Source organism: Tasmannia lanceolata, unplaced genomic scaffold (genome assembly GCF_043159265.1).
Source record: "Tasmannia lanceolata isolate RefF3 unplaced genomic scaffold, GAP_Taslan_0.1 ptg000006l, whole genome shotgun sequence".
NCBI lineage: Eukaryota > Viridiplantae > Streptophyta > Magnoliopsida > Canellales > Winteraceae > Tasmannia > Tasmannia lanceolata.
The window spans coordinates 13,397,071-13,409,037 of NW_027518683.1; the positions used below are offsets into that span (position 1 = coordinate 13,397,071).

An 11,967-nucleotide genomic window follows, 5' to 3' on the forward strand; every position below is an offset into this window, starting at 1 on the left:
AAAAACAATCGAAGGTATAAACTTTTACAATATTCGATTAGAGACTGATATCATTTGTAGGATTTAAACTTTAATGCTCTGATCTAATACATCCTAAACCTTGCCAAATAAAATTACAATCAGGTGCAACCCAAAGAAAAGGAAAAAATCTCACTAAATGCAAAGATAGAAGGGAAATGAAGCTCTGGTTTCAATATCCATAACCAACTCTTACCATCCAAGCAACAACATGGGAGTAACATATTGTGGGAACTTATTACTTCTCACCACGACAAAGTAGTTTGTTCGATGAGATGCAAGTAAGTGTTTACAGGTAGTACATTGTAAGCAGAACAAAGAAAATTAGATAGACAGTTACCTTGATGTCTCATAAGTACGGCATCCTAGTTGATTGAAGAACTCGTGATGTGTCTTTAAACAAGCAGCATGAGCTTGGTTTTTTATCAGCCTAGTGGCATTTGAAGAAGCTCTGTTCAATCTAACAAGAACAAAAAAGAATAAAAAGAAGATGACGAAGAAGCTATCTTCAAAAGTAGTGATCCTACATTAACAAATATAAAAGAGATGAAAAGGATTGTACGCTCGAGTGTACCTAACCTTAGGTACGCTCGAGTGCCAAATCACATGGGTCCCACATTTTTTTTGGTCATCTAAACCATTCATTTGCAAGGCCCCATCATAGATAGGGTGCATACCAAAAATCAGCTCCATAGGATCATCCTAACCCATCCATTTGTGGAGGTCAAAATGGACAGACACTGTTTGTCCACAAATCTGCCCATTTTGCCCTCCAGTTTGGAGGGGTTAGGATGATTCAATGGTGCTGATTTTTGGTACACACCCTATCTATGAGGGGGCCTTGCAAATGAATGGTTTAGATGACCAAAAAAAATGTGGGACCCATGTGATTTGGCACTCGAGCGTACAATCCTTTTCCTCTATAAAAGAAATAAATAAACAACAGAAGACACACAGTATACCATAATTTCCAACAATAAAGGCCAACAAACATAAGACCAGAATGAAATAAGGCAATTTAACCATAACCCAACCATCCCTATGCCCAAGAAAATCTACCCAGTACACATACACCAACCACAAAAAAATCCCAAAACTCCCCTTTCAAGCAAACAATAGAAAAGGGACGCAATAATGCAATGAGAGAGTCTATCAAGCGACCAAAAAGACGAGGATCAAAATACCAGAGTCCCAACAAAAATAAAAATGGAGTCGACACTAACCCACAAAGTGAAAATAAAAATGACAAAAACCACAACTGAAATAGATAGACAACACAAAGTATACCATAATTTACAACACAGAAGACCTACCGACATAAGACCTATTGCGCCACCAACCCAACAGCATAAGACGGTGATGTGGCGGAGACCGCATACCCATGGTCTCAGCCAGGGGCGGAGGCACATATAGCGTGGGGGGGTGGGGGGTGGGTGGGGGTGCGCAAGGCCCCTCAATGACTTGCAAAATCCCTTTTATTAATACTGATATGTGCAGAAATTCCAAGCGATATTTACCCTTCATAAACTTGGGGGGGAGGGGGGGGGGGGGGGGGGGGGGGGCGCGCAGGGCCCCTCAATGACTTGCAAAATCCCTTTTATTAATACTGATATGTGCAGAAATTCCAAGCGATATGTACCCTTCATAAACTTGGGGGCGGGGGGGGGGAGGGGGGGGGGGCAAGGCCCCTCAATGACTTGCAAAATCCCTTTTATTAATACTGATATGTGCAGAAATTCCAAGTGTAAATTCCAAGCGATATGTACCCTTCATAAACTTGCGCCCCCTCCCCTCCCCCCCCCCCCCCCCAAATGACTTGCAAAATCCCTTTTATTGGTACTGGTATGTGCAGAAAATCCCTAGCCGATCATTTGAAATAAAATAAATGTAAAGTGAGCTAAACAGAACAACCTAGTAAGTGATCATCAACCTTAGTCACATCAAGCCTGAGAGATAAAATATTTTGTAACAAAGATTTTGAAAAAAAATTGTTTCTTTCATAAAAACAATGTGTTCTCTGTCAAATCTTGCACGGTTTTGCAAACTCCATTTGCACAGTAGAATTCAAAATGTAAAACACTTTTGAAGATTTATTGCTTTTGCCAAAACACTTTTGGAAAATCTACAGACAGCCTTTGTGACTACGGCCCATTATCCAAGCTAAACACAAGAAGTTGCACACCTCATAAACATTGCTGGCCTGCTCCACTCAATGACAACTTCCACCTTCTTCGGATCCACTGAGATCTCATCTTTAGATATTACATGCCCAATAAATACTATTGTCAGGCCAAAAATCACATTTCTTTAAATTTGCATATAGCTATTTCTCTCTCATTCTGTAACACGATTCGCAGGCGCTCCTCATCCTCATATTCTTTCTTAGTCCTCGACTATACCAGAATGTCATCAATAGAGACGACCACAAATTAATTCCAAGAAAGGTTTGAAGACCCTATTCATCATGTCCATAAATATTGCAGGCGCATTGGTGAACCCAATGGCATCACCTGAAACTTGTAATGCACATATCTAGTACGAAAAGTTGTCTTGAGCACATCATCCATTTTAATCGTCAAATTATGGTAACATGAACAAATGTGTATATCTTAGAGAAGACATGTGCTCTCTGTAGCTGGTCAAATAAATCATCAATCTTCGGCAAAGGATGCTTATTCTGTACCATTACCTTATTCAGCTCTCAGTAGTCTATGCAAAGTCCATCTTTTTTCTTCACAAACAAGACTGAAGCTCCCCATGAAGATGCATTGGGCCTAACAAGTAACAAAACTCTTATTCAACAGATCTTGTAATTGCTCCTTCAATTCCTTTTAGGGGCGTTTGGATTGCCGGAATCGGGAATCAAAATCGGCGTTTCATTCTGATTCAACCAATTTCGGCATTTGGATGATTTTCCAAGAATGTCGGACGGAGCAAAGAATAAAAAGACATCGCGATGCCCAGTGGTATACATGTGGAGAGAGCAAGGCAGCTGTGCACATACCCTAGAAAAAATAGGAGAAGAGGGTGTGTGTGGGAGGGGGGGAGAGCAAAGAAGAAACCTCTTGTCTTCTTCTTTTCTTTTGTATTTACTCCAACCATCTCTACAGAGGTTTTTGCTTTGCGTAGATGAATATGGAGGATGAGAAGAAATTGCCTTCCATCTAGGATGTTGGAGCATGGGCAATGAACGTGATAAGCTCCGTCGGCATTATCATGGCTTTACTTCTCTCTCTCTCTATCCCTTTCTCAATCAAATTTGAGATATTTCCTTGTCTTCACAACTTGAGCCACTTTCTGACTGTTAATTCTCTGAGTGTCCATCTGAAAGCAATTTCCCTGAATTTGTGTTTTCACAGCAATAAATTTCACTACGAAATGGTGCTAGAATTTTTTCAGCAATTTCTCTGGTTTCACAAGCTTCTCTTCTATAGGGACAAGCTATTGATGCCATTGGATTGAGACAAACTAGATGTCATTTGACATTTGATTGATATCTGTTTCTATCTATCCCTGTGAACCGTCTTCTGCGTTACTTTGTTTTTTTCATTTTTGGCTTTTTTTACCTGTAGTGTCCTTTCCATGAAATCGATGAGAAAATGACATGAAAATTTTGTTATGTTAGTTATCTGTTTTCTTCTTTTTTGGCTATCAGTTACGATTATAATTAATGAAAGCAAGTATGCACAAGTATTAAGAACAGATAGACATGTTTATAAAATTATGATAAATTACAAGATAAGATACCTTTAACACATGATCAATGCTTTGAAAGCTTGTAATGGGTACAATATCCAATTAGTTCTCAGTTGTGTATTGATTCAGATTTCAACTCTCATGCATTCTTGAGTATTGCATTCAGGCCATTTAATCAGCACTACAGTATTTCTTTGCTTTTGTATTGAAAAGAGTTGTGTTCTTAGCTAACAATTGCTTCAGATTTTACAAGTCAGTGAATATCTTCTCCTCCTTTAAAATTCATTACTGAAGTCTCAATTTTGCTCCAGATTACAACATATCTCTTTGTCTCATGCATGCTCCAGTCTCAATCTCTGAAACCCAATTCGAGTTGGGAGATTTGGACACGCGATCACGAAACCATAAGTCTCAAACATCAAACATCAGCACACTCACTCCACTCATGAGTGACTTAAGTCATATTGATGCTGAGCGGAAAAAAGCAAGGCTTATTGATTGGGGATAATATGAATTTTTTATTGGAAATTCGATTCCATTAATAAAAAATTCGTTTATATTCCGCATTGGTATGTACGATACCAAATGCTAGAATCAAAATGATGAATTATTCCCCTGATGAATGCTAGTCTTATCCAAACACTAGAATCATAATTGAGATTCCCTTGACCGGAGGAATTGGAATAAGATTGGAATTTGGTTCCCATACCAATTCGTGATTCCTGTAATCCAAACACACCCTTAATTCAACTGGACCAATGCAATATAGAGCCTTGGAGATATGACTTGTACCTGACAAAATCAATGGAGAATTCTATCTCCGTATCTAGTGGCATCACAAGCAAATTCTCAGAAAAAACATCTAAAAGTATCTTCACAAAGGAAATCTCCTTAAGCCATGTGTCACGGGGAAACAGTTCAGGACACAACCGGTATTAAAATCCATCTCGTCTTGTCTCGTTGCGTCTTGGAAATGCGTTGTTTATAGCACCTTTGGTCGCCACTCGCCGCTAAGCTGGTTGGTTGGCCAAACTCTATAGGAAGAGTTGACCCCGTGACTTGCTGACTCCTCCCCCGTTAGGCCCAGCAGGTGTGGGCAGGAGCCTTGGTGGCTTGCTCATGGGTTGCAAGAGGACTTACTTGTGCATTTGTTGCACACAGTAGGAAATCATACTTCAACTCGTAGGCGTGCCCTAAGGGAGCTTTGGGTGCGGACTGCGAGCTATCCATAGGGATGCTCCAGTTTCTTTGGTCGAGGATGGGGGCCAAAGACAGTGTATGTTGGGTTGGGTTCCCACATGCATTGCGCGTACGGACCGGTGCTGGGGGCTACGTATACTGTTTGCCCTTCAGCACCGCGGTACGTCCGGTGGGTAGGCCATTCTCTAGGTCTTCCATCGGTTCGTGCCGGGGCGACTTCGGTTGCCCTCGCGAGGTGTACACCTTGCGGATCAGTCCATGGGGCATCTTGCTCCTTGGATGACCAAGCCCCAGCGCTTGGCGGATTGGTGCGTGGCATCGTCATGCCTCGTACTCGATGGACTTTGCATTAGGCCCCAAGGCCTTATGTTCGATGTACTCGTGATGCAGGCTGATCATGAGTGTGGGTATCTAGAAGCGCATGTCAAGATCTGAGCCAAGTAGCCTGTTGAACAGCTTAGAGTTTGTGTGCACATTCGAAGCATCAAGGGGTGTTGGCGTGTAGGGCCTTTAAAGCCTTGCACGATTGAAGGCTTGCCCTAGCATTTGTGCATGTTGGGGCGCCGCACGGGTTATTTCGTTGCTCAAATATTTGGCCCGTGACAGTTGGTATCAGAGCAGAATGTCCAAGCTATGTATTCAGAGTGTGCTTTGAGAATTGGTGCCAGATGGTATCTAGTGCCAGATCAGAGCAGGTTGTGAATCAAGAGTTTTTCAAGGAGCTACGATACAGTTGGTGTCTGTGCTGGCATAGTTGCAACAAGTGGCAGTGTTTGCGGCTATGATTAGCGCATCTCTAGTGCATATTGCTTTGCACAAAGGAACGGGAAATGCTTACTATTGTGGTAGCGTTGGAAAGAGCTTGAATGTTAGCACACTAAGTTGGAAGTGCTAAGTTGCGGATGTCTTTGAATCTAACACTTTGAAAGTCCATTAGTTAGCCGAAGAAGAGCTAAAATTGTGTGGGTATGTTCCTTTCGGTGGACTCTCCCTTATTCTACTTGAGTCGCGCAACAGAGGCGCGATGGCCTGGAAAGATTAGTACCATCAGTGTTTGTTCAAGCATTGCTCAATGGATTTGCTCGAAGCTTGATACAGTGTTAGAGCTGCAACCGTCCGCGAACAGGTTGGCATCTTTCAGTGACCCACCAATGTGTGAGATCGGAAGTGGCAGTTGGGGAGTTGTGAATGCTCCGTTGCAGTGTTGGCTAAACATTGATGTGTTAGCATATGGCCTTAAGGGCTTGCTATGAAAAAAGGGTTGGCTGGTGGCATAAGCCTTCCCCTATCAGATGAGGTGTTGAACGTGTCGGCACCAAAGCGCTCATAGAAGTGAATTTGCTTGCTCAGTGTGATGGCATAACCAGTTTGACGAATTAGCAGACATGCTCAAGATGAAGAGCTGGTCAATGACTGAAGTACTTTTATGGCAGTTCACAATTATAATCGAGCATGCGTGATGCTCTTCTCAAAAAAGACCTTGGAACGAACGCCAAGGCCGCTTAGATTTGATAATGGGTTTGCTGTGCTGATATGGGACAGTGTGGTGAGCTCAGATGGCATATGGGCAGACTGTGTTTGTATGGGTCGACATGGTATGTTTGTGTGTTTCTTGCTGCTTTAGAATCTCTTTTTTTGTCAAAATTGAAAGGACAGCTCAATCTGAATGATGGAATATTTGGGTGGTTAGCAGTGTGAGTACTAGCCGCAAGTGCCCAAGGAGACCATTTGTGGCATAAGGGTTGATTGTTCAAATCAAGTTCTATAGTGTTGAACAGAAGCAGGCAAGACTAAGCGTCGCGTTGATTGATCTCAACAGGGGATTCTTGGCCTCAGGAGGAGGCGAGACCGATGTGGTGGTCTCTTTGCTTGGGAGTGCTTGTGGACTCCGTGGTTGGCTTGCACTTTGCGGGTGGCAAGTGCTGCACTTGGCCGAAAGTGAGGCAGGTGCTGTGCCAGAAGTGGTGGCACAATCAGGGAGAGACGAAGCGGTGCAAGTTGGCCATTTCGGAAGACCACTCCAGAGGAAGCTCGAGTGTAGCTGAGGAGGAACTTGAGAGTTGCTTGGGGAAAGGATTCAAGTTTGGTCGCTCTGCCCTCATGGAGTTTGGTGGAGTGCTCAGAACCATCATCACCGGTTGTAGGTGAGCCAAAACCTTCCGTGCCGAAAGTGATGGCACGTTATCCGGTTGTAGGTGAGCCAAAACCTTCCGTGCCGAAAGTGATGGCACGTTATCCGGTTGTAGGTGAGCCAAAACCTTCCATGCCGAAAGTGATGGCGTGTTATCCGGTTGTAGGTGAGCCAAAACCTTCCGTGCCGAAAGTGTTGGCACGTTATCCGGTTGTAGGTGAGCCAAAACCTTCCATGCCGAAAGTGATGGCGTGTTATCCGGTTGTAAGTGAGCCAAAACCTTCCGTGCTGAAAGTGATGGCACGCTACCCGATTGTAGGTGAGCCAAAACCTTCCGTGCCGAAAGTGGTGGCACGTCATCCGGTTGTAGGTGAGCCATAACCTTCCGTGCCGAAAGTGATGGCACGTCATCCACAGCGTTTGTAGGCACCGTCAGAAAACCTTCGCCTAATTTGATGGAGTCCGGGAAAACCATCGTTGTTGAAGATAACTCCAGCAGAGCTATAGTGCAGTGATTAGCAGAACTTGAGGCAGTGTGGTATGCAGTAGAAGTCAGAATACGCTGATTGTCGAAGTACCAGTGGCAGCTGTTTTCAAGATTGAGAAGTCATTGTTATTGTGGAACTGAGCTTCACAGAGCGTTCAGTGTCGACGAGGGCGTAGACGTTATCAGGTGGGGGAGTGTCACGGGGAAACAGTTCAGGACACAACCGGTATTAAAATCCAACTCGTCTTGTCTCGTTGCGTCTTGGAAATGCGTTGTTTATAGCACATTTGGTCGCCACTCGCCGCTAAGCTGGTTGGTTGGCCAAACTCTATAGGAAGAGTTGACCCCGTGACTTGCTGACTCCTCCCCCGTTAGGCCCAGCAGGTGTGGGCAGGAGCCTTGGTGGCTTGCTCATGGGTTGCAAGAGGACTTACTTGTGCATTTGTTGCACACAGTAGGAAATCATACTTCAACTCGTAGGCGTGCCCTAAGGGAGCTTTGGGTGCGGACTGCGAGCTATCCATAGGGATGCTCCAGTTTCTTTGGTCGAGGATGGGGGCCAAAGACAGTGTATGTTGGGTTGGGTTCCCACATGCATTGCGCGTACGGACCGGTGCTGGGGGCTACGTATACTGTTTGCCCTTCAGCACCGCGGTACGTCCGGTGGGTAGGCCATTCTCTAGGTCTTCCATCGGTTCGTGCCGGGGCGACTTCGGTTGCCCTCGCGAGGTGTACACCTTGCGGATCAGTCCATGGGGCATCTTGCTCCTTGGATGACCAAGCCCCAGCGCTTGGCGGATTGATGCGTGGCATCGTCATGCCTCGTACTCGATGGACTTTGCATTAGGCCCCAAGGCCTTATGTTCGATGTACTCGTGATGTAGGCTGATCATGAGTGTGGGTATCTAGAAGCGCATGTCAAGATCTGAGCCAAGTAGCCTGTTGAACAGCTTAGAGTTTGTGTGCACATTCGAAGCATCAAGGGGTGTTGGCGTGTAGGGCCTTTAAAGCCTTGCATGATTGAAGGCTTGCCCTAGCATTTGTGCATGTTGGGGCGCCGCAGGGGTTATTCCGTTGCTCAAATATTTGACCCGTGACACATGGCTCGGCGTCACTGGTATCCGGCCCCAAAGACTGAATGGCAGAAATCACACGTGAAAGCCTCACTACTCTTAAAAGTGAATTCTGACTGTCCCAGAATTTGAAAATTCATGTTCTTTCCATGACAATCCGCAGGCGCATGATAGGTAGCTAGCCAATTGATGTAGGATCGGGAAGAGAAATAGAAGAAAGGGAAGAAAAATAGAAGAAAGAAGAAGAAGAATTTAGGAAGAAGTAGAAAAAGAATAGGAGAAGAGAAGAGGAAGGAGAAGAAACCTCTAGAGGGGAGAAGCCAATCAATCTTTATTCATCAAAAGTTAAATTCTCTAATACAGGAGGCCTATATATAGGCAACTGAAATAAAATTTCATGAAAAATAAAATCCCTAAGACTAAAGCATGGAAATAAAATCCTAGAAACTAAATAACATGTAAATAAAATCCTAATGGGCAAATATGCCTCTTATTGGGCCTACAATCCGCATCACCAATCCATCCCAAGAATAACATCAAAATCCCTCGTCTCTAATACCGTTAAATTTGCTGATAATTTCTTATCTACTATCATGATTACACAAGACTTGCAAACACGGTTTACAATTTAAATACCTCCGACCGGGATATCAACTTATAAATCTGACTCCATAGGTTCGCACAACATATGATGTTTCATAGCGTAATTCACCGATATAAAACAATCAAATAACACATGCATAAACTGAAGACATTGGAATGGTACCTGTCACCATGGCATTTGAAGCATGTGCACCCTGCTTAGTCAGTGCAGACTCTCCCCTGAGTCCTGGGTCTCTGTCATCTGCCTTAGTTCTGTCTCCAGGGAAGGATTTGGTCTAGGAGGCACTCCGAATGTCTGAGGCATATGCGTGGATTGGGCCCCAACAATCTGTGGACAGACTACTCTCTTGTGGCCCTGCTGGCCACTTTTAAAACATGCACCCGATGCCCAACAACAGTCATTTTCTGCATGAGGTCCACCAGATTCGGAGCATCCATCCCCACCACTAATCCGGGTTCTGTTATCACTGTGCTGGGTCCACGGTTTCTTTGCTTGATTTCCTAAACTTTGTCCACCCTGATAACCGATAGGCCTGAATCTCTTATTCTGTTGGTGGTCCCTGGCTTGTTGCGCCTTAACGACCCCTTCCTCTAGTACTAAGGCCTTACTCACTACCTCAGCATAGGTCCCAATCTGGAAATCTTTCACTCTCTGCCTAATAGGTTCCCTTAATCCTTCCTGGAAGCGTCGAGCTAAGAATCCATTATCCTCCAACACCGCTGAAGGAACAAACCTGCCTAACCTGTTAAATTCTGCTTCATACTCTAATACAGTTCTGCTCCCCTGTTTCAAGTTGAAGAACTCATTCTCCTTGAGAAATTTAACACTAGGGGGAAAATACCTTGTATAAAAGGCAGTCTTGAACTCTCCCCATGTATACTCCACATCTTTCCCACTAATCCTTTTCTTTAGCTGCCACCAATCATCCGCACTACCCCAAAGCATGAAGGTAGCAGAATCCAACCTCTCTTGATCTGTATACCTCAAGCAGTCAAAGGTTTTCTCCAGCTCCTTCAACCACTCATCTGCCTCCAAGGGATCAGTGGTGCCCTTAAATGGTTTCACCAACTCCTGAAGCTCAATAAGGCGGTTTAACTGCTGATGACGTATCTGTTGTTGTTGCTGATGTTGGACTACTCCAGCTAGGGTCTGCATTGACTGACATATATCCACATGTCCGAGACCAATACAAGGCCCCTGGTCTACTTTTGGGCCTTGGGGGTTCTCATCTGTACTACTAGTGCCCTCCTGTGGCTGAGTACCTGTAACTCGATGGCTTACAGCTCTCCTTTCCTCGGTAAAATCTCCAAGTTTCTTTGTCTTAGGCGGCATTGCAACAAATATCTAGAACACAAAAAGTCAGAACGTAAGAACACAAAATTCATAACATAAAAATGTAAACCTTATTTCAATAAATCAGTACAAGTTAAAAAAATTCTGTGCTTGTACAAAAACATGTATGAAACATTAATAGTCTCTCATGATTAAAACATATGATCAGATTGCCTATGAGATCCTTCGACTTCAACTCTGACAATGAACAAAATCATATCTTTTTATTTAGAGGTGCACAAAATCATATCTTATTCTCCAATATTCTCCAAAGTCAGATCTCTCTAACAGTCTAGAGGATCATAAACCTGAGCTTTAATATCACTCTTTTGCCACGCCCCCAACACGGCAGCACAAGTCGGTGATGTGGCAGCGACCGGATACCCATGGTCTCAACCCCATAAACATGCAAGGTCTCATATTAGAACAATTCTAAATGATATCAATGATAATCAAATAAGCTCGACTTTTATAATAAGGTAAGAGTTCTCAACCAATATATAACTCTGATACCCCATATCAGTAAAATAAAATAAAATATGTGCATTGAAAACAAGGTCACAATTCTCAAAGCAAGTTTCCTACCTACAGGTCAAATGCAAAAATAAGCTATCAACTTCCCAAGATCCCCTCTCTATATATATTTTCACCTACCTCAGAGTGAACTAGACTGACTGATCATCTGAAATAAAATAAATATGTAGTGAGCTAAAGGACTCAGTAAGCAGTCATCAACCTTAGCTAGTCGGGTCAAGCATGTGAGATAAAAACATTTCGTAACAGAGATTTTCAAGAAAATTATTTTTCCTTTATAAAAATAATGAATATTCTCGATCAAATCTTACATGGTTTTGCAAACCACATTTGCATAACAGAATTCAAAAATGTAAAACACATTTGAAGATTTATCGTTTTTGCAAAAACACTTCTGAGAATCTACAGCCTTTGTGACTACAAGCATATTATTCTTATGACAGGGCCAAAAACCTCATATTTCCCCAATGGCAGGGTTCACAAACATACCACATGGAATAGAAAACATGATAATAATACTAATGTTTAACCCCCAATTGGCATGAGTTCTTTTTTCAAAGATAATTGAATATCAAATGGGTTTCAACATCCGAAAATGATTTCCTTATAAAGCGATTTTCACATAAAATGGCTTACAAAATCATTTGATATAAAGCAATTTTTACTTATCCACCAAAATTCAATAGGAGAATCACATTTCTCAATCATTTCAGTCCCAGTGGAAAATTTGTATGCACATACCTCAGCAGAAACAAGCACAAAATTGCTGGCGATTAGGAGGGCACATCTCTCTCTCTGCCCTTTTCGGTTATTTAGCGGTGGCCTAGAGGTAATATTGTATTAACCGTACATGTGGCGTGCTCTGAGCCCTCGATTTGAGAAACCAATGGGC

At 43.2% G+C, this 11,967-nt stretch overlaps 1 protein-coding gene across 2 annotated transcripts; it reads right to left on the minus strand.

The window, feature by feature from the left end:
* Window positions 1-168: 168 nt before the first annotated feature.
* Window positions 169-11,967, minus strand: LOC143879783 (uncharacterized). Of its 2 annotated transcripts, none has more exons than XM_077382355.1 (3): window positions 11,817-11,967; window positions 9,372-10,553; window positions 169-478 (listed from the first exon to the last, which is right to left on the minus strand). In XM_077382355.1, exon 2 carries the CDS (start codon window positions 10,539-10,541, stop codon window positions 9,411-9,413), a length of 1,131 nt encoding a protein of 376 aa, XP_077238470.1. In that variant the 5' UTR covers window positions 10,542-10,553; window positions 11,817-11,967; the 3' UTR covers window positions 169-478; window positions 9,372-9,410. The 2 variants fall into 2 exon arrangements, with proteins under 2 accessions (XP_077238470.1, XP_077238471.1); XM_077382356.1 differs by lacking the exon at window positions 169-478 and adding an exon at window positions 491-541.